The following is a 23,624-nucleotide window of genomic DNA, read 5'->3' as shown; positions in this document are numbered from 1 at the left end:
CAAGTTTCTTTAAATTCCTTAAATGTTTCATCCTGTTTCTTTAACATTTTGTGTACATTTACTTCCCATAAATACCTTAAAATTGTTTCAGAGATCCCCATCTGCATTTTTTTTTTATTCTGGTGTCTACACAGTTCATTCTGCTCTATCAGTTTCTCCCTTTGTAACCAGCCATTCGTATGCACTGCGAGCTGAGAGTGAAAGTGATGATGAGTGATAAGCCTGAATGAAAGAGCACTACCATGTCATCACCGTAGAGGAGCATGTTCGTTGGCCACTGGATGGTGTAGTCGTAAATGTTCTGTGCTCATCAGTTACTTGATTACTGTTCCAGAAAAAGGTCTGATAGAGTTTTCATCAAGCAAATGATGACTGCATAGAAAAAGTCCACCCCATCCAGTGGCCAGCACCCTTCCGGGAATGTGCACATGTAAAGGGTTCCACGGGGATGTGTACTTTCACTTTTGCAATCAGCAGAAAGTTGATGTATTGTTTTCCCCTGCATCATGTACAATGGAGGACCAACAACCACTACTGGTCCTGCATTGTATGTGATTACGTTCAAGGCTAGCTAATATTATGTGGGCAGAAGAAAGAAAACTGGAGTAACTGCTGCTGCAGGACCAAGAAATAACTATGTCGCTCTATTACATCCCCCTATACAATTCAAGCAGTATATACTAGATAAATGAAGAGATGGGGTAGGAAAGCTAAGTGCCATTTACCGGAGTTTAGCTTTAATGGGTTCTTCTGGCTGATCATTGGAAGCCACAACCTGCAAATGCTTCCCTTGGCGCTGACTGCTCTCCATCAAGAATGCAACACATTCAGTGCAGCAAATGACCTCCTGGTGCCAATTGCAAATACTATATAACTCTTACACCAACTCACAAGCCAGGTGCTGACCCAAGGCCTTCCTGAGGGAATCACCACCAAGTTGGAATCCCATGAGCCTGGCCATCTGCATCAAACAAATGTCAATCATGCAATCATGAAATAGCAATTAAAAAGGACCTTTATCCCCCGCCCAAAAAAAATAAATAAAAGTCAGCTATAGCTGCTTACTTATAAAAAAAGGACACTTACCTGTTCAGAGATCCAGCACTGTCCTCACCTAGGCCTTCTTCTTCACCAGTCTTTGGGTCTCTGGCAGTGGCGTGTTCACCATAGGAAGCCGGCTGTGATATCTTGTGGCCTCACAGCCGGCTTCCAATCGCACATGCACGATGTGCACTGTGCTTTGTGAATGGTCCAGAAGCCTCCTGGGATCTGTGATGTATCCCAAAAGGTTGTGAGCAAAGGGGGGGGGGTTGCACTTCTGCTCGGATCATCTAGGAAAGGGGCTCAACCCAGTCCTCAAGTACCCCCAACAGGCCATGTTTTTTGAATTTATCTTAGATAAAATAGCTGTCCAAAATACCAAGCCATTGAATCTAATTTAAAGCACCTGTGCAAGATAAAGGAAAACCTGCAAACATGGCCTGTTGGGGGTACTTGAGGACAGGGTTGAGAACCACTGATCTAGGTGATCCTAGCGGAAGTGGGAGCAGGTACCTTTCAAAACCAGAAACCTAATCCAATCCAAAAATAAATATGTCCAAAAGTGGGAGAGGAGGGAGGGAGAAGGTGGGAAAACAGAACTTCCCGTTTAGGGTGAAGTTTCGCTTTAAATAAAAGTATCATGATCACACCAAAACTTACTTTTAGAAAATTGCTACAGTAAAAGGAAAAATAAATGTGTACATGCTGAAAATGCACAATATATTTTCTTTTAAAGTGTTACAAAATGTGCATGTAACTATGATTTCAGTTTTTACATTGATTTATCTAGATAGAAAGATTTGTGTCTTACAGATAGAAAAAAGGATTTGTGATTTGGGCAATAGGAACTGTTTTAACCAGAGTTTGTACCATAAATCACTGAACAACCAACACACATGGCCTCATTTTGTTCTGATTTATGCTGTAAAAATATGCAAGGGAGAGAGATGCCAAAATTTGGCTTCCAAATCACTGTCCCATTGGTGGAGAGCTGCGTTCTGACACATCACCGAGAGTCTGTGATATCTACAAGTCTGAAATCATCTAGGCAGATCCACAAAGTGCTCTCTCCTGGGCTGAACTAAATAGAGATATTTTTTGCTTGATTGTGCCAACACGTGCATGCTTACAAAGCTCCCAAGAGCAGAGTGCAGTTTGCAGGAGGAAATTAACATTAAACACGCTCTTAAATGAAGAGGAGTTATTGTACAATTTATATGAAGTGGTATTTATATCTCTATTTTCTGCTGTGTATTTGTATGATTATACTACATGTACTGGTCTATAGAAGCGCCATCTGATAGAGATCTGATATCTCTTCTGCCTGTTTGTTCAGGAGGATGCTAGCAGAACTACTTGCAAATTGCATCTACCCAGTAACCTAGCATGGTGGCTTAAAGTTGAAGTTTAATCTACTTATATTTTTCTTTTCCTGGTTTTTCCTCTCCCCCTTCATCAACATGCAAATGGCATTCACTGTATACTTTATTTTAGATTCAGTGACATCACCACTGGGTCTCAGTGCTTCTCTATGTAGACAGGTGCAGTAAGCTAGTCTGCCACTAGGTGATTCTGTGCCAGAATAGTGTCTGGTTACAGAAGATAATGTTATCAAGTGTTAGGCCCCTTTTAGTTAGAACCCTCCTGTAGCAATGTCATGGGTGAGTCAGGGCCAAGGTTTAAGCCAGATTGGTAGGAGCCCTAGTGCAGATGGGGCATAGGAGCCAAACACACTACATGTATGCAGATGTAGCCAGCAAGTGGAGGCCCTGGACAGGGCTGGAGGCCAGGAAGAGATAGACTTGCACTCTGTCTGTAGTATTTCTCTCCTTTATCAAGGTGGAGGCTAGGGCGAGTTGCAAAAAGTCTTGTAGGTCAGGCCGAGAGTTCCCTGAGTGATGCTTTCCCCCTGGAGGATCCCGGGTGAGGTCTAGCCATGAATGAGGTGACTACAAGGATCCTATCCTAGTGGGTATTGATGGCCCTGGGTGAAGAGAGACTGTTAAGGGAAGACATCTTACTCTAATGGCTGTACAATGCTTTCACATGTGTCTACTGTGGACTGTCCACTAAATGTAAAAGAAAAAAATTGCGCTGTCTGATAATAAACCCTGAAAACATTTCTCAATATTACAGTGTTAAGTGATCCACGGCGTTATTATAAAATCTAAATTTCATCACATTAGGTGCAAAAAAACTTAGTATGTACGAAACAATAAATCAAAAGGCAAGTACAAAATATTAAATAGCTGTGCATATAAATAATAAATTCTCATAGTGCTCCCACATGTTTATATAAATTCATAACACATAATTCCAATAAAAATAAAGTTCATATGTAAACTTGTTTTCCAACAAATCTGTGGTGTCCTTCTCCCAGCGACAAGTGCCCCCAAAGTACTTTAAATGTCTTATCCTCTTACCAGATTAAGATGATCTCCATGTTATAAGAGATCATTATGGGTTTGGGTTTAATATATATTCTTTAGTAAGGAATCTCGCCACCAAGCAATGCCGGTCTCCGTAACTCCATGCACAGCACTTAGCATCAGTGTCCCCACACACTGAAATCTATGCTCTCTACCAGTGTTGCCAACCTACCAGGATAAAAATTTACTGACACAACACCCAAAATTTACTGGCACAGCCAAGTTTTACTGGCATTTCCAAAAGTTACAAAATGACAGTTTTAGGTGCAAATTTTAGTACTTAGACTACAAACACGTACAATATGCAATTAGAAATGTGATATAAGGTAGATATTAAGGCAAAACATATATTACTTATTTTATTTTCTATATAGTAAGTAAGTCGCTCAGGGACATGACACAGGAGGGCAAAAATTTGGGCGGCACACACACATGAAATTGACTCTCACAGTTGCACTGACAGCAGTGTGCAGCAGCAACAGATGATGATGACATGTCCCCTCCTGAGTCACACTGAGAGTCTCTCTCTCCACACCAGGCCCACTCCAGTCCAAACAGCACTGACAGTCCCTTTCCTGGCTTGCCTTGCTCCTATCCTTCAGAGCCGGACACGAGGCTCTGGCCGCTTCGCTCGGCTCCCATGCACCATGACATCATTCGACACACTCAGGTACTGCCTCCACCAGAACCACCCTCCGCTGGCACCAACTGAAGACACCGTAGCAGGCACTCGGATGGTCTCGGCCAGCTCCGGAGCCGAGCGTCACAGCCATATTTTTTACTGGCAAACTTTTCCTGTCACTGGCATTTATTGGCAGGAGAAAAGTGCCCCCTTTTTTGCTTGCTGCCAGTAAAAATACTGACGGTAAGCAACACTGCTCTCTATATGCTGCCTGTTAGTCCCCTCAATCTCTCAGGCAATAACAAGATGTTGTGCACAAAAAAGCAGGCGGCTCATTGCACAATACTGTATAACCAATATATTTATTATAAAAAATAATATAAATATTAAAAGATATATTGCACTTACAGGCTTAAAGATCAAAATCGAGGTAGTAATAACCCGGCCGTGGGACATACCAGCCAGTCTGGGCGTAATGACGTCACAACTCTGACTCCACCTGTAACAGGCGTCTACTGGGATTGGATAATCGAGCTGAGGTGTCTAATTATCCTCTGTGGAAGGACATGGCCCCTCTCTTCCCTTTCCCTTGCTGGTTGGTGCAATTGTGCGACCAATTGCACCAACCAGCAAGGGAAAGGGAAGAGAGGGGCCATGTCCTTCCACAGAGGATAATTAGATCCTTTAGATTTCCCAAAACCATATAAAAGGAGGTCAAACCTAAACACTTTCAATTTGTATGCATTCAGACAGCCCTTGCACTACATAGTTGAAGGTAAATCTAAAGGAAATTGAGCAAGAAAATGGTATAATGTGTATCCAGCTTAAATAGCCTTGGGTCTAGGAGAGATGTTACTGGTTTAGTGTCTTCTATAACTGCTGATGATTATGGTAGAGCTATGTAACAGTGTAAGATAAATGAGCCCCTCACAATCACTGAGAATTCCTCATTTGCTGATCAGAAAACTCTAATCCAATTGCTGTATCTGACAATGATCTTTTATCCTGCAGGCCGTATAAGATACCCCTATCCTCGGGACTGCTGGGAGCAGAGAATGAATGGAGAGGTGCAGAGTGGTCTATTCAATATATTTCGGGGGGGAGACAGTCAGGAGCAGAAGACAGTGTATTGTGATATGGAGTCAGATGGAGGAGGCTGGATTGTAAGTATACAGTGTACATATATACATATGACAGGGAGTTTTAAAGTGATTGTAACCCTTACTTACAAAAAAAAGAAAACAATTATCACCAGATAAAATCATGCATATATTTACCGTGAGCTTAGTTTCTTTTTAAAAAAAAGCATACCTTTCCAGTAGTTTTCATCTTCAGAAGTGCAGGTCAGGTAATCGCTAATGTTTCCACAGCGATGCACGGACCTGCTGGTGGGCGTGTTCAGTGTTGGGGGCATATATGTCAGAAAAAGGTAATGACGATGCCGCCGAGGTTCTGCGTTTTCCATGGCAGTGTAATGCAATCAGACCCAGTGATCTGTCAAAAGAGCCAACTCGTCAAAATATCCAATTACATCACTTCCGGTGACTCTCCAGCAGCAGTAATTGCAGATTTTGACGACTTGGCTTTTTTCACAGAACACCGGCAGCGTATACACTACGGTACATGATGAGTTGGCTGTATTAACAAAACACCAGCTAAGGAGTAAAAAAGTTGTTGCCGCCTTGGCCATGTTGTTGGTTACTAGCGGGTGGACTAACAATTTCCACTCATTATATTGTGTACCATAATTTATACGCTGCCTGTGTTCGCTCTCACTCTCTCATACTGGTCAATGGAAGTTCAACATGGCAACTCATGGCAAAGAACTCTCTGAGGATCTGAAAAAAAGTATTGTTGATCTACATAAAGATGGCCTAGGCCTGAGAAGATTGCCAAGACCCTGAAACTGAGCTGCAGCACGGTGGCCAAGACCATACATCGGTTTAACAGGACAGGTTCCACTCAGAACAGGCCTCGCCATGGTCAACCAAGTTGAGTGCATGTGCTCAGCGTCATATCCAGAGGTTGTCTTTGGGAAATGGATGTATGAGTGCTGCCAGCATTGCTGCAGAGGTTGAAGGGGGGGTCAGCCTGTCAGTGCTCAGACCATACGCCGCACACTGCATCAAATTGGTCTGCATGACTGTCATCCCAGAAGGAAGCCTCTTCTAAAGATGATGCACAAGAAAGTCAGCAAACAGTTTGCTGAAGACAAGCAGACTAAGGACATGGATTACTGGAACCATGTCCTGTGGTCTGATGAGACCAAGATAAACTTATTTGGTTCAGATGGTGTGTGGCAGCAACCAGGTGAGGAATACAAAGACAAGTGTGTCTTGCCTACAGTCAAGCATGGTGGTGGGAGTGTCATGGTCTGGGGCTGTGTGAGTGCTGCCGCCACTGGGGAGCTACAGTGCATTGAGGGAACCATGAATGCCAACATGTACTGTGACATACTGAAGCAGAGCATGATCCCCTCCCTTTGGAGACTGGGCCACACTGCAGTGGAAATGTGTTTGGGGATAACGACCCCAAACACAACTCCAAGATGACCACTGTCTTGCTAAAGAAGCTGAGGGTAAAGGTAATGGACTGGCCAAGCATGTCTCCAGACCTAAACCCTATTGAGCATCTGTGGGGCATACACAAACGGAAGGTGGAGGAGCGCAAGGTCTCTAACATCCACCAGCTCCATGATGTCGCCATGGAGGAGTGGAAGAGGACTCCAGTGGCAACCTGTAAAGCTCTGGTGAACTCCATGCCCAAGAGGGTTAAGGTAGTGCTGGAAAATAATGGTGGCCACACAAAATATTGACACTTTGGGCCCAATTTGGACATTTTCATTTAGGGGTGTACTCACTGTGCTGTGATTAGCTGGAGCCGCTGTGACGTCACTCCCGCACATGCGCGTGGGAGCCTCTGCTAACGGCACAGCAGCTGAAGAAGCGGCATGAGCGAGCAGTTTCTTCAGTACGCATGTGCTGATGACGTCGGCACATGCAGATACAGTGAATATCTTCTAAACAGTGCAAGTTTAGGAGAAATTCACTGTACCTACAGGTAAGCCTTATTATAGGCTTACCTGTAGGTAAAAGTGGTTATACAGAGTTTACAACCACTTTAAGACTTTAGTGAGCTGGACTGTACCCAGTGGGAGTAGAAGATGTCCTGGTATCCAGTGGGAGTAAACAATGCCCTATCTTTGGTGCCATTGGAAGGAATAGTGCCCTATTGTTGGTGTCAATGGAAGGAATTCTGCCCCATCGTTGGTGTCAGTGGGAGGAATTGTGCCCTTTGTTGGTGTCAGTGCTGGGAATAGGGGCCCATTGCTGGTATCAGTGGAAGGAATAGTGCCCCATCATTGGTCTCAGTGGAAGTAATTGTGCCCCATCGTTGGTGTCAGTGGGAGGAATTGTGCCCCATCGTTGGTCTCAGTGGGAGAAATAGTGCCTCATTGTCCATCAGCAACAGGAGTTGTGCCCATTGTTGGTGTCAGTGGATAGAATAGTGCCCCATGGGCTGCATAAAGGCAAGTAAAGGCCACATCTGGCTCCCAAGCCACAGCTTGGAGACCATTGATGTAACGCACAGGTGTCAAACACAAGGCCCGCGGGCCGAATCCGGCCCTCCAGGCCATTTCATGTGGCCCTCGCACCTCTCCTGCACCTGCAGGAGAGCTCCAGACCTCCTCTGGTCCTCCTCCAGACCCCTACTTTCTGCTTTCAAGCAATGCATCCAGCTTCTTCCCAGCAGCAGCATAAGGAAAGGGGGGTGCACTGTGATGTTAGGGAGAGTGGGGGACTCCACTTCTGATGGTGGGGTGGCTCTTGACATCTAATGTAAGGGGAGGGGATGCGCTGGACATCTAATCTTACAGATACAACCAGCCCTTTTGAGGGCAATCATAATGCTGATGAGACCCACAATGAAATTGTTTGACACCCCTGATGTAAAGCAATAACTGGGAACTGAAGTAAGGTAACAGAGAACCAATTGTATTGGTTCAAAACTTGTTACATTATACTGTATATTTTTCCTATTACAAAATGTATCTCTCCTGCCCCCTATTGACAGCTGTGTAAAGTTCCAGATTGCGCTGTTTCCAGTAATTGCGATTCTCCTGTAATGTTCCAGATTGCGTTGTTTCCAGTAATTGTGATTCTCCTGTATAGGTGTTCCAGAGGAGAATGGACGGAAGCACAAACTTCTACCGTGACTGGGCAGACTATAAAAATGGATTTGGAAACATGACCTCTGAATTTTGGCTTGGTAAGTAATCACAGGTGCATGTGCTAAAAGCCATTCCATTGTAATACATAGCAAACGTACTGCCCAATTCACTAAGCTATAATGCATGTGTTATTTACAATTGTTATTTTCAGCCATGTGACTGTTACTTCAGTTCTCATTGACTGTCAATAAACAGACCCTGTTAAACCAGCTAAGCAGGAAAGGGAATGGCCACCTTTTTGGGTATGGGGGTGTTGTAAAAAGCGAAGTTTTGGGAGGTGCCCTTTTTTGAGGACTTCTCTAGCATTCCTAGTGCTGAAGGCCATGTGGGCATCCAGGTTAAATACACACTTTTCACCCACTCATCATCAAACCAGATCTACCTTCTCTTTCCAGCTTAACATGACCAAGACCAGTTAGGAGAGCCTTGTGGGCTCCCATAATGAGCTCCTGTATTACTTGGTAACTAAACATTGGACACTGTAAGACAAGACTGACTGCCAAGGACTTAAACTTTATCCTCACCTTACAACATGATGGTCTAAATCAGGGGTCTCCAAACTTTCTAAACAAAGGGCCAGTTTACCGTCCTTCAGAGGTTAGGGGCCGGATGTTGGTATTGATGGGAGAAGTAGTACCCCATCGTTGGTGTCCGTGGGAAGAATAGTACCCAATCATCGGTAGTGGGAGGAATAGTAGCCATCATTGGTGTCAGTGGAAGGAATAGCACCCCATCATTGGTGTCAGTAGGAAGGATAGTGTCCCATCAATGGTGTCAGCGGGAAGAATAGTACCCTATCATTGGTGTCAGTAGGAAGAATAGTGCCCCATAGCTGGTGTCAGTGGGAGGAATAGTGTCTCATATCAGTGAGAGGAACAGTGCCCCAAGGGCCAGAAAGAGGCAAGCTAAGGGCCACATCTGGCCCCCGGGCCGCAGTTTGAAGACCACTGGTCCAAAAGATCTAAGCAATAACCACCAAGTTATAGGCAGAACAAATATATAGAAAAAGTATAGGCAAAAAAAAGAATAAGGACATCAAAAAAATATGAAGGATTCTTCTCCTCCTACAGCACAAGGTTGTCCCTGTATGTAATACTAAACCGTCCTCCATTCTACCTCTCTCCAGGTAACATTGCTCTGCATCAGATCACCTCCTCTGCACCCTACGAGCTGCGGGTGGACCTGCGTGCTGGAGATGAGTCCGCCTACGCTGTGTATGATGATTTCCGAGTCGAGGGTGAAAATCAGCAATTTAGACTGCGGCTGGGAAAATACAGAGGAACAGCAGGTCAGGGGGACAATTATACAGAAATTCAGCATGTTTGTGAAAAATTAAAAACAATTTTGCCAATGTTAGTACTACATCCATATTTAAAATCAGCTTAAAGCGGGGGTCCACCCACACCGCCAAAAAAAAAAAATAAAAGCCAGCAGCTACAAATACTGCAGCTGCTGACTTTTAATACATGGCCACTTACCTGTCCCAGGGTCCAGCGATGTCGGCAGGCGACGCCGAGAACCCGCTCGGTTCTCGGCAGCTGCTGCCGCCATCCTAGGTGAGGGAATCAGGAAGTGAAGCGTTGTCGCACTGCGCGTCCCCAGTGGTCCCCGCTCTCTCCTGGGAGCTGTGTGTTTCCCAGGAGACAGCGCGGCGGGGACGGGAAGAGGCATAGACTCCCATGGGAGTCTATGCCGGAAGTGGGTGCAAATACCTGTCTTAGACAGGTATCTGCACCCCCCCCTCCCCCCTGAAAGGTGCCAAATGTGACACCGGAGGGGGGGAGGGTTCAGAAAAGCGGAGGTTCCATTTTTGTGTGGAACTCCGCTTTATAGCTACCCAAGCTTTATAGACTTCTACTTGGCACAATAGTAATTCCTGTGGTTGCATGCCTTTGCGCACATCAGGATCCAGTGAAGTACAATGTCCAAGATCCTATGGGGTTGATTTACTAAAACTTGAGTTGAGGGTGCAAGATCTGGTGCAGCTCTGCATAAGCCCTCGTTCACACTGAACACGGCTTTGAAGTCGCGCAAGTTCATTTGAACTCGCGCAACTTCATTTGAACTCGCACGATTTCATCTGAACTCGCGCGATTTCAAAGCCGCATTTTAGTCCGACTTGGGGGGGGGGCACTTGAAAGACATCTGTGCAGGTTCATGCACAGATATCTATTGAAATCGCCCCCGAAGTCGCCAAAAGTAGTGCAGGAACTACTTTTGGAAATTGGTACAGCACCGCAAAGTCGGCGTCGCACCCATTGGGATGCTCCTATTGCCGACAATAGGCTCTGATTTGACATGCGATTTGACCTGTCAAATCGCATGTCAAATCGAGACGATGTGAATGGGTCCTCCAAACCAGCTTCCAGGTTTTTTTGGTCAAAGTTTAATAGAACAAGCTGAAGTTAGAAGCTGATTGGCCACCATACAGTGCTGCACTAGATGTTGCACTCTCCAGTTTTAATAAATCAACCGCTATGTGCCTAGTTGCTTACCATTTCTGATGGCTCTCTGCTAAAGTGTGTACAGAGGGGTGACTACGCCTTTTGCTCCATTAGCGCAAGTGCAGGGGGCAAAAATTGTAATGTACTTGTGTTTTAAAGTATACTGTTCTCTTTGCATTGCTTTCTTTGTCTGAAATACCTGGTGATTCTACCAGTCCCCTAATTTCTTACTGAAAATTGACCACACCAGGCATAGAAACACATCCTTCCGTGTATGGTCAGTTTTCTGGCTGTGTTAGATGCTCAGCCTGCCTGTCATCCACTGATCAGACTTGTGCTGACACCCCCCCCCCCCCCAGCACAGCCATTCACTGGGACAACCGGTGTGCTGCCGTTTCTCCACCCCCAGCTCTCCAAACCCCTTATGCAGCTGAGAATAGAGATTATATAATCACTTAACAAAGAAAAAATATTTACTGTCTATATATTTTATTTAATATATACACATTTCCTTTCATTTCTGTTTTAAATTGAATGGGTTGTTTTACAAGGTGAGGTTTATATATACTTTAAAGTTTTCACAGCCATTGCAGCAGAAGAAAAATGGCAAAAACAGATAATAGTTGGGAAAACATTTTTTTATTTTCAGGCTGAGGCTTTAGATACATTTCAAAGCACAACTGTAAGTCCACTGCCCTTACTATAATGTGCACAAATGCACAGCACCCCTCTGTCCTCCTCCAATGTTGACAGATCAGAGCTGTCCTTTGTCGCCCCATCTTCTGTCGCTGCCATCATCTCCTGGTCTTCTTCCGTGTTCCTCTTTGGTCATTGGGTGGCCACTTATGATGTGATTACTGCACATGCATACAGAAGTTACTTTGCCCCAGTACCCCGCTTCTTTCTTGGTATCGTGCAGATGCCAGTAGTGAGCCAACATTTTACACTGTAAAAAAAAAGAAAATGCTAGGAGATGAGGGTTCTTCCTTTTTTTTTTTCTTTTAGCAGAAAGGGCATGTGACTATTCATTTTTTAAACTTGCATTCATTTTTAAATTAAACGTTTGCTTTAAGGTTGTCCTTACACAGGAGTGGAGGTCCAGGATCTTCAGAAAAATCTTCTGCAGACATTGATAGCACTCAGTGACTCTCTGTGGTCAGGCTATGGCTGGGCAAATTAGAGGCCTGCCGCTTAGTGGGCGAGAAATTTGTAATACTACAATGTACATTCCTGGTCTGCTAACAGAAATTAACATTAACCTTCGTTCATCATACAAATAATAAAAGGTCCACATTTTTTATGCTGAGCAGCCTCAATGACCAATAGGCTAGCAAAACAGGCTTGGGCTAATCTGGAAAGTTACAAAAATACATGAGAATCGCATATCATTTGTCAATAATTGATCATTTTGACAAGCATTATTTACTGAAGGAGAAAGCTTTTCCCTCTGATAATTTTTTACATATGCTTAGCCTAAAGCCTCGTACACACGATCGGATTGTTGGCCAACAAAGCGCCAGACTTTTGTCCGAAGGGCGTGTGCCGTGAACTTGTCTTGCATACAAACGGTACACAATTGTCGGCCAACAAACACGGACGTAGTGACATACTACAAGGAATTTCAGCTCTTGAGCGCCACCCTTTGGGTGTTTGGTGAGCATTGATTCTGAGCATGTGTGTTTGTACTTTGGACTTTTGTGTAACGGACTTGTGTACACACGATAGGAAAATCTGACAACAGCCCATTGTCAGCTGAAAATTTACTAGCATGCCATCCAACATTTGTTGGTGGAAAGTTGGACAATTGTCTGAAGGAGCGTACTAACAGTCGGATTTTAGGCAAACAGTCTGTCATCACACAATTCCCTGCCGAAAATCCGATCGTGTGTAGGAGGCTTAAGGCTGGGTTCACACCTCTGTGTGTGGCTGTGGGTGTCGGAATCGCAATTGTTCCCCCACCTGCAGCCAAACCTCACTGCTCTTAGCAGACACACAGGGCTGCCATTCATTCTGAATGGCACCCCCACGCATCTCAGAACGCATCGCGTTTGTGGGAAACGCAGGGAAATCGGCCCTTATTTTTGAAAAGGTGCATGTACCTTTTTTTTTTTTTCCAGAAACACAGGCACAGCAGCCCATTAATTTGAATGGGCTGCTGTGCCTGCACAAACGTGGCCCGCACAAAATGCAGAAGTATGAACCTAGGGTTAAGGTTGTCATACATGTTACAATCTAACTGTACAATACCCTGCCTGATTTTGTACAGATTTATAGTAAAGCTGGCCATAGATGATTCAAACCTTGGCCGGTCCTGCAGGGACCAGCTGAGATTCGAACAATGTATGGGCAGGCTGAATGTACCCAAGCTGATCGACTGATCAATTTGGGTACAACTAGCCTGTCAGATTTTACATGCAATTTTTTCTAGCGACTATTAAAGCCGCTAGCAGTAATCACTGTGCTCTCCTGGCGGGGACGGCAAACCGAGAACACAATGGCTCCGTTGGGGAGGGGTTCCACCATCAACACTGACTGTGCTGATGGGGGAATCGAACCCCATGGTTGCAGGAAAGAAAATTGCTCCATCTATGGCTGCCTTTAGGTAGACAATCATAGTTTTGGTAGAGCAGAAGTTGATTTAGCCATGTTGTAACATGTGTGTTGAACGCACTGTGACAGGTATACTATAGAAATGCTTGCTACAGAAGTGTAAATATGCTAAGATGAGAAATGAAGGGTGTGCTACAGTTTAGATATAACACTAAGATAAGGATCTTTATTTTAGCCATGTGACTGTTATTTTCAAACCACTGCTGAAAATAACTGACGCTTTAGAAAATAAGAAACGTATTTTGGTTTGTTGAGCCTAATATGTGCTAGGGGGAGATACATGAAGTGATAGATGGCAGTGTAAGAAATATACTGTAAGAACAGGTACTAATATCAGCTGCTGTCTTTCTAGGGGACTCTATGGACTATCACAACAACATGGTCTTCTCAACCCGTGACCGGGACACTCAGCGGAGGATCCTGCCATGTGCCATGTCATACCGAGGAGCGTGGTGGTACCGCAACTGCCACTATGCCAATCTCAACGGTCTATATGCCAACAACAAAGACCACCAGGTAGATAACCCCACAAATCAAGTTTTACTAAAAAAGTATTGTATGCTTTTTTAATTTTAGTTTAAAAAAATATTTCTTAGTTGTACAGTACAGAACACAGGATCTTTAGTCTTTGACCATCAATAATATGCAGCTACCTTCAGGTGAATGGACACTGGCAAAAAAAGCTGCAGGGACACATCCCTATATAATCTCTCCCACTCCCACTCTTCGTTCTTTTGCTAGTGTTCTTACAAGATGGCCATCTTCTCCCCACCTCTTTTATGTATGTAGCACCAGGGCTTTTTTTCAGCAGGAACTAGGGGGAACTCAGTTCCACCACCTCTGGCTCAGGTCTTCTGCTCCCTGCTCACCACTATCACTTGGTAACACTGAAGTCCAGCTTCTGCGTTTACAAGTGATAGCTCATCTCCCAGTAGCTCCCACAGGTCAGATCTCTTGCGCAGATCCCACTAAGTGCCGGACAGGGACAAGGGAGATACAGAACAGGTGCCCAGGGTTCATGGTCAGGAGAGGGTGCGTGGTAGGCCGCACCCTCTGTGGTCTCCATTTTTTCCCTGGTGACCAGTTGTTGATGCTCCTACTGCATAATCTCCCTTGCAAGTGACTGTAGTATAGTATATTATGCTGGGAGGTACTACAGCCGGATAGGTGTTTCAGCTTAATATTGCAACAAAGGTAAGATATATGACAGATGGTGGAGCTTTTAAGGAGGGGGGAGAAAATGAGGGCAGTGAAGGGAGGCGGTTGTATGCAGAGGGAAAAGCTACTATTTGATGCCACTTGGCAGGTATGTGAGTGAGGTGGGCATGGTTGAGTTCTTGCACCTATTCTCTGAGAAAAAAAGCCCTGTGTAGCACCCTCCTAGTTAGGTGGTAGAAAAATGTTGTTTTTGGCTCACGCTGTAGTCAGAGGAGTGAAATCGTCTGTTCTTTTTTCTGCTGTGACTTTACAGGCTGTGAGATTGATTGCTTTCCCCTAGCTCTGTTGAAAAACTTCCAAAGTAAGATACAAATCCTCAGCTTGAATATTTACTACCCGCTGAGGAATCCTTGGGGTGGTGTGCCCAGTAGGTGGTCAGAGAAAGGGATAAATGGGGGGGGGAGCCTGGGCAGACAGAGTTAGGTGGTGCCTAGTCCTACGTACCTTAGGATGGACTGTTAACACTTCAGGGGGGCTGCTGCCCCTGCAGTCATCCAGGACTGGCTGCTGGACTACTCAGCGCTATGAACAGAACCCTCAAATTCTGAATCTCTCTCTCTCTCTCTCTCTGTGAGTAGAGCTTTGATTATTGAGCTGCAGTCTTCATGGTCCCCAGCTGTATGTAGTGACTGTTCTAGTTACCCTGAACTTGTTCAAGATTGTTTGTCGTTCTCAGCTGCAAGGGTTTCAAGCTGTTCTGTTCTACTTTAAATTGTGCTAAAACCCTTTTATCCATGGTCTTCAGCTGCAAACATAGTGACTGTGCTGCTGCTAAACAGGAAAGTGTCCTCAGGCTAAATTGGCACTCAAGCGTTTTGGAGTATCCCATTCCCGATTGTTCTCCTTCTGTTCAAGTTCTACAGCAATAAACCTCAAAAAGACATCCCCTAGACTGTTTTGTGTGCTGTGTGCCTAGCTGTCTCTGCACTGCCATGCAATCTGTGGTTACCTTCATGGCTGTCTACCACACCCTTACTGTCTGGACTAATGCTGGCCATACACTATACGAAAAATCGGCCGAACACATTTTCGAAAAACGAACGTTCGACCGTGACCGCAAACGATCGTGCCATCATGTAATGACCGATAAATTGTTCAGTGGACATGAATCAATAATTTTTTGTTCGTTTTTTTACATATACCTAGTGCAGACAATTCGGACGGGAAACACATTAACCTTGCAATTTATCGTACGTTCGGCAGGAATTTTCCAAACTTCCCATTCGTTTTTTTTCCACAAAAACGTCACAAACGATTATCGATTTATGCCCATTAACTTGCCGAAAAACGAACAAAGTGTCTATACGAACGATTTTTCGGCCGATTTTTCGTATAGTGTATGGCCAGCATTAGTGCATAGACCTGAGACCCTACTTCCATCCTAACATATCCTTCTGTTCATAACCACCTAGAGCTTTTACCTTGGGCCTAAACTACTGCATTTACAGCTTGGTGGATACCATGCACTAGATCTCCAGGGTGAGCCTCCTTTTTGTCCATATGCAAAGGATCATTTGATTCGAATGGTGATCAGCATAACTCCCGTGCAAAAAAAGCTTCAAGCGGATGCTTTTTGAGGGAGATTGTTTGGTTCTTTCTTAGAAAAGTCCATCAAGGAAATTACAGGGAGCAACTGTACTCTCCTCTGCCAGAAAAATAAGACTAATTCTTAGGGCTCTTTCTCACGGGGCGGATCAGTGATGATCCGCCCCGTGAACACCCGCTTGCTCAGCGGGGATCGCTCCGCCGATCCCCGCTGAGCAGGAAGATGACAGGTCCATCGCTGCATGCTGTGCAGCTACGGACCTGTCAGAGCGCCGCTCTCCCCTATGGGGGGATCGGATGATGACGGACCATAGTGTCTGTCGTCACCCGATCCGATCCGAAAACGGATGGAAAAGTAGGTTTTTCCTCAGTTACACTTTTCGGATCGGAGCGGGGTCGGATGTCAGCGGACATGTCACCGCTGACATCTGACGCTCCATAGGGATGAATGTATGTCCGTTTTTCATCCGAAAACGGAAGGATGAAAAACGGACATACGGATCCCTCGTGTGAAAGAGGCCTTAAGCAGGTCTTCCTTTGATTCCTGAGACTAGGAAAAGTTTGCCCTTCTCTGGCCTTCAGCTCAAAATCTAATTCTCAAACAAGGAATGTCTTCAGGAGTTCTACCCAAACCTGTTTACAGTTCTCTTTCTCCCCTGGGTGGATTCTTCATTCCACCTCAACCAGGATATGGGTCTTCCATCCTTATGTCCTGCTCCAAAACATACCAAGGAAATTTGGACTTCTTGGCTACAGCCTCTTTTAGGTAATCAGCTGCCCCCTTTGTGCTTTCCAAAAGTTTCTATAGGGGACTCCCTGCTTCTCGCTCCACCATTGTTAGGTAGATTAGATAAGTCATAATTCGAGCCCGTGGTCTAAAGGATAGGGTTCCTCCCTTCACTGTTAAGGTGCACTGTACCAAATCCATTAGCGCTTCATTAGGGCTTTTCAGTATCACTTATCAGATTTGCAATGCTGCCACCTGGTCTTTTGTTCACACATTTGTTAAGTTTTACCAGGGGAAAGGTCAGGCCTCCTTTGATCCTAGTTCTGGGCATAAGGTGCTACAAGCTGCTCCCTAAGTTTTGTTGAGCCTTCTTGACCCATTTGTTATGTATGCCTGTTGGCATTTGTTTGTTGTGCCCTTCAGATGGACTGCTTTTGGACATCACAAGGTTAAGACTAAAGATCCTGTGTCCTGTATGACTAAGAAAACAGGATTGTTACCCTACCAGTATAATCCATTTTTTGGAGTACAGTACATTACACAGGTCCCTCCCCTCTGTTCTTTATGATTTCTCCATTGCTTGCTACAAAACTGAGGCTAGCTGAGAGTTGGAGAGGTAGGGGATGTCCCTGCAGCTGTCTTTTTTTGCCAGTGTCCAGTCACCTGAAGGTAGCTGCATATAGCCAAAGACTACACAGAGAAATACCCTCCAATGGAATGGGGACTATTATAGGCACTTCAAACAAAGACACTCAAATAGCAAAAGTATAAAACAATGTAAATTGTATTGTATATCAGAATAAAATATATTAAAATGAACCAGAGTCTTGTACATAGATGCAAGGCAAAGATGCGAGATATCACCTCCGTGACCTTAACTGTAAATGAACATAGAATGAGACATCCAACGCATTATGCAATCTGCAATATGCAATCTTCTTCAGGGATGCTCATAAATAAACGCAAAGATTTTCTATAATACAAAGCCAACAGTCAATATACAGTATACAGGGTATATCTAACACACATCTAGCGTATGCATTAGATAAGTACTGACCATGCCAGGTAAGCTGCCTCTACATAAATAAGCCTCAAGGTGTAAAGACAGAAGGTAGTGATGCCACCTGGAGACACCCAGACAGAAGAGCGGAACCACTAGGGAAGGCCTGCACAGCCGCTGGGGACATCAGGATAGAGCCAGAATACCCTCAGGGGGGTCCCTATAGTTAAAGACTACAGATTCTGTGTCCTGTACTGTACTCCAAGAAATGGATTTTACTGGCAAGTCAAAAAAATCTTGTTATATTATTCATTTTCAGTAAGATAAATACTGTATATTTGCGGTGTGCATAAAATAAACAGAACAGATGGGGAACCTGACACCAACAATTCTGAATTCTGGTTCATGGTTTTGATGCTAATTGGTGGTGGTAGATTGCATTGATTAGAAGCTGACACATTCCTGCAGACAGCTTCTGGGTGCAGAGAGGATAAAGAGGGGGAATCCATATAGATGCCCATTATTTTAGGATAGAATGACTAACAGACTCATATACAGTGCCTTGAAAAAGTATTCATACCCCTTGAAAATATCCACATTTTGTAATGTTAAAACCAAAAACGTAAATGTATTTTATTAGGATTTTATGTGATAGATCAGCGCAAAGTGGCACCTAATTGTGAAGTTGAATGATAAATGTTTTTCAAATTTGTTTACAAATAAATATCTGAAAAGTGTGGAGTACATTTTTATTCAGCCCCTTTTATTCTGATACCCCTAACTAAAATTTAGTGGAACCAATTGCCTTCAGAAGTCACCTAATTAGTAAATAGAGTCCACCTGTGTGTGATTTAATCTCAGTAGAAATACAGCTTTTTTGTGAAGCCCTCAGAGGTTTGTTAGAGAACCTTAGAGAACAAACAGCATCATGAAGGCCAAGTAACACACCAGAAAGGTCAGGGATAAAGTTGTGGAGAAGTTTAAAGCAGGGTTAGGTTATAAAAAAATATCCCAAGCTTTGAACATCTCATGGAGCACTGTTCAATCCATCATCCGAAAATGGAAAGAGTATGGCACAACTGCAAACCTACCATGACATGGCTGTCTACCTAAACTGACAGGCTGGGCAAGGAGAGCATTAATCACAGAAGCAGCCAAGAGGCCCATGGTAAATCTGGAGGAGCTACAGAGATCCACAGTTTAGGTGGGAGAATCTATCCACAGGACAACTATTATGCAGCTTACACACGGTCGGACTTTTCGACCGGACTGGTCCGACGGACGCCGGCGGACCAAATCCGGCGGAGAATCCGATCGTGCGTGGGCTTCACCGGACCTTCAGCTGACTTTTCCAGTCGCAAATCTGACGGACTTTAGATTTAGAACAAGCTTCAAATCTTGTAACTCCGCCGGACCCAGAGATCCGCTCGTCTGTATGCTAGTCCGACGGACAAAAATCGACGTTAGGGCAGCTATTGGCTACTGGCTATCAACTTCCCTATTTTAGTCCGGTGTACGTCATCACGTACAAATCCATTGGACTTTCGTGTGATTGTGTGTAGGCAGGTCCGGTCGTTAAAAAGTCAGTCGGAAGTCCGTCAAAAGTCCGCTGGAAAGTCTGTCGGACCAGTCCGGTCGAAAAGTCCGACCGTGTGTACGTGGTATTAGTCGTGCACTCCACAAATCTGGCCTTTATTGAAGAGTGGCAAAAAAGAAAGCCATTGTTGAAAGAAAGCCATAAGAAGTCCCATTTGCAGTTTGCAAGAAGCTATGTGGGGGGACAAAGCAAACATGTGGAACAAGGTGTTCTGGTCATATGGGACCAAAATTCAACTTTTTGGCCTTTAAGCAAAATGCTATGTGTGGTGGAAAACTAACACTGCACATCACCCTGAACACACCATCCCCACCGTAAAACATGGTGGTGGCAGCATCATATTGTGGGGATGCTTTTCTTCAGCAGGGACAGGGAAACTGGTCAGAGTTGATGGGAAGATGGATTGAGCCAAATACAGGGCAATCTTAGAAGAAAACCTGTTTGAGTCTGCAAAAGACTTGAGACTGAGGTGGGGGTTCAAGTTCCAGCAGGACAAGGACCCTAAACATACAGCCAGAGATACAATGGAATGGTTTAGATCAAAGCATATTCATGTGTTAGAATGACCCAATTGAGAATCTGTGACAAGACTTGAAAATTGCTGTTCACAGACGCTCTCCATCCAATCTGACAGAGCTTGAGCTATTTTGCAAAGAAGAATGGGCAAAAATGTCACTGTCTAGATCAGTGTTTCTCAACTCCAGTCCTCAAGGCGCCCCAACAGATCATGTTTTCAGGATTTCCATTATTTCGCACAGGTGATTTGATCAGTTTCACTGCCTTAGTAATTACCACAGCCATTTCATCTGAGGGAAATCCTAAAAACATGACCTGTTGGGGCTTCTTGAGGACTGTAGTTGAGAAACACTGCTCTAGATGTGGAAAGCTGGTAGAGACATCCCCAAAAAGACTTGGAGCTGTAATTGCAGCAGAAGGTGGTTCTACAAAGTACTGACTCAGGGGGGAGGAATACAAATGCACACCGCAATTTTCAGATATTTATTTGTAAAAAAAATTGAAAACCATTTATCATGTTCCTTCCACTTCACAATTATGTGTTACTTTGTGTTGGTCTATCACATAAAATCCCAATAAAATGCATTTACGTTTTTGGTTGTAACATGACAAAATGTGGAAAATTTCAAGGGGTATGAATACTTTTTCAAGGCACTGTATGTTTAATGATTAGGTGTTCACAAGCTCTTGGCCATATAGCGTACCTTACTTTTAATTGGCTATACCATGATGTTTTTCTTCTTTAGGGTGTAAACTGGAAAACGTGGAAAGGTTTTGAATTTTCCATCCCTTTCACCGAGATGAAAATGCGTCCACGAGGCATGGGCAATTGGCGCAGATTATAGAACCCCCAACACAATCTGGAACCACTCAACTGAAAACTGGAAGCAACGTGGCACCTCCCGAAACCCCAGCACAAGTCCAGCCATCCTTACAGGATACCCACCAAGGTCAAAAACAAGGGAACTGAAATATTAAGTGGCTGTAAAAACTTTTGTCATATATAAAATTTTTTGTCACCTGGATTGTTGTTTGTGGGTAAGAGACTTGGACTTAAGCAACCTTAGGCCTACATCACCAATTTGATGTTCAGGGTCTTGAAGAACATCTAAAGAATATGGAATTACCAGTGCTGTAGCCTGCTAAAAACCAGACCATGAAACACGTTATCAGGAGTAAGCTAAAATATAACGTAAAACGTTATGGAGCATCAGGAGAAGGCTAGACTAGGTAGCTGAGGGATCCAGAATGCATATATTGGGAATATACAATTTGGGGTGTAACACATGGAAAAAATGCCATAGTGTCATATCACCAAACAGCTCTTGCACTTTTTGTCTCCCTTGAAGCACAGTTGCTCACATTTTCTATGTCATGCTGCATTTGGCCTACAAACAAGTACAGCTTCCATTAAAATAGATTAATTTTATACATAACTTGCTAGTAAAACTGCAGCACATGTAAAAACCACGTCTGCTGCAGGCATACGATTGACACACAGCATACAAGGATGATGCAACTAAGCAGCGTAAATAATTTTATAGTTCCAGTGATTCTATAATAGCCATCTCAGGTGGGTGTTTTTTTGGGATGGTACACCACCTCTTCTCCTCCTCTTGGCTCATCTATGTCTTTATACCGAATAAAGCCCTAAAATTCACAATAGGACATTAAGGCCACATGCCCTTCAATTGAGAATTTCCAGGCTATACCATGTTGTTTTCCAACAATACAAAAGTATTAATAGTCATTCAAAGGGCATACCCCATACCTATATGGTATTTCCTGTTCACTACAAGAAACTGTAACAAGAAAAAGATGAATTGCAAACCAGGGACCTATTCTCAGTGCTATTTTCATTAGCAGTTTGTGGCCATGTTCCTTTTGCTCGTACAGCAGAATAATGCTTTCTAAGGACATAAAAGTCACTAGCTAAGATTTGTTACAGACCTGTAACTAGCAAAAGCAGGAAAGAATTTACCATTATCTATCCTAAACACAAGTTGCCTGCCCAACACTATCCATTGTTTCTCTTTGACATTTATTTTCTAGAAGACTAGGGGCTTTTTTTTCCTACAGTGGTTTAAACCAATGAAATTGAACCTCTCACATGTTCAGAATGACCGGGACAATAAAAAGTGATTGCTGCATTTTGCACATTGCTATTATTACATAAGCTTGTATGTTAAAGTAAATGAATGCTGAAATCTGAACAAATACAAAAAGATGAACCATTACTTAGACATTGGAGAAAATGCAGTAAAGGACTCAGAACCGAGGGCCGGGGAAGAGGAAAGTGCCACGGCATCAAAAAGAAAACGGTGGCAGGATTTGGGCTTGATTTCGACCTATACCCTCCACCTTTATATAAATATATATATATAACAGATGGATACACTGTCTATTTTTATAAAAGCACAGTATTGGAGGGGAGGTTATGGGAGGGAACAGATGGTAAATGTGTTTTTTTTGTAAACTGCTTTTAATAAAACATGGCGGGACATGACATTTGTGTTTGTGTGAATTGGACATTTTAATGCATTTTTTGCCTTTCTTTTTTTTTCTTTTTTTTTTTACGTATAATTCTTTATTCAAAGATTTTTTTTTCAAATTATAACCAATCATATAAACAAAAAAAAACTAACTCAAACTCAAAACCTTCACTGCTGTGGCACCGGAGGGGGGGAGGAATCCGATGAGCGGAAGTTCCACTTTAGGGTGGAACTCCGCTTTAAGGCAGGAACCCTATACCACCTAACCAATAGCTTATATCCCTGTTCTTGAAAGTGGCTTGCTATGGAAGATTTATGAGCCAATAAGATAATCCTATTAATTTACAGTCTTGTGACAAAAATCTGAAGGTCCTCTTTCCAGCGTTGTATATACATAGGAATTTAACCTTCTGGAGGCTGAATAATCTGTTTATACAAAAGTGACAGCATATGTGATACATGTTCCGCCTCCACACATAGGGAGAGGGACCTTTTGTTAAAAATATATGAGTAAGAACTGCAATAGTAGCCCCAATTGTAGGATGCCTCTTCAAACACCAATAATATTTATGAGCAACCCATGGGAGTGCAGACAAAACAATCGATGAGGCATGTTGTTCCACTTGTACCCACAGATTAGTCTGTGAGGAGGTGCACCATGACACCACTCTAGACAGGTGTAAGGCTCAATAGTAGGAGATCAGGTCAGGCAGACCAATACCCCCCCCCCCCGTGTTTTAGGCAAAATCAACAGCGAGTAGCGAAGTCTAGCGACTTTGCCACTCCAGAGAAATTTAGTTAACAGTGTCCGACACGAGAGAAAAAAAGACTTGAGGTCGTTTTATAGGTATTGCTTGCATTAAATATAAGATAGAATATAAGAGTATGTAGCCCCAGAAGCTTTAATTTGATCTAAGAGTGGACGCATGCATCATCTCATGCGTCGTGTATTCCTAGATAAATCCGAAAGGATCATTATCCGTACTCCTGCATGTTCAATCTGACCCAGTCGCCATGCTCGGTGCATAATCTCATCCTTTATATTGAAAAAATGGATGCGGCAAAGAACATCTCGTGGACACAACCCCTGGTGACTCCTAAACGGAGTAACTCTATGTACTCTGTCTATTATAAGTTCAGCTGATGGAGTTT

At 43.7% G+C, this 23,624-nt stretch overlaps 1 protein-coding gene across 1 annotated transcript in view; it reads left to right on the top strand.

Annotated features, from left to right (window-relative positions):
- TNXB (tenascin XB) overlaps positions 1-22,486 on the top strand; it is a 184,173-nt gene extending 161,687 nt beyond the window's left edge. The window contains exons 21-25 of the mRNA XM_073598403.1: positions 5,104-5,255; positions 8,265-8,361; positions 9,450-9,611; positions 13,730-13,893; positions 20,727-22,486. Of these exons, the coding sequence (XP_073454504.1) occupies positions 5,104-5,255; positions 8,265-8,361; positions 9,450-9,611; positions 13,730-13,893; positions 20,727-20,825 (674 nt within the window). The 3' untranslated portion in view covers positions 20,826-22,486. The remainder of the gene's footprint in view (positions 1-5,103; positions 5,256-8,264; positions 8,362-9,449; positions 9,612-13,729; positions 13,894-20,726) is intronic.
- The last annotated feature ends 1,138 nt before the right edge of the window (positions 22,487-23,624 follow it).

Source organism: Aquarana catesbeiana, linkage group LG09 (genome assembly GCF_042186555.1).
Source record: "Aquarana catesbeiana isolate 2022-GZ linkage group LG09, ASM4218655v1, whole genome shotgun sequence".
Taxonomy (NCBI): domain Eukaryota; kingdom Metazoa; phylum Chordata; class Amphibia; order Anura; family Ranidae; genus Aquarana; species Aquarana catesbeiana.
Note: the sequence above shows the minus strand (reverse complement) of the source record. Positions and strands in the feature narration are given on the sequence as shown.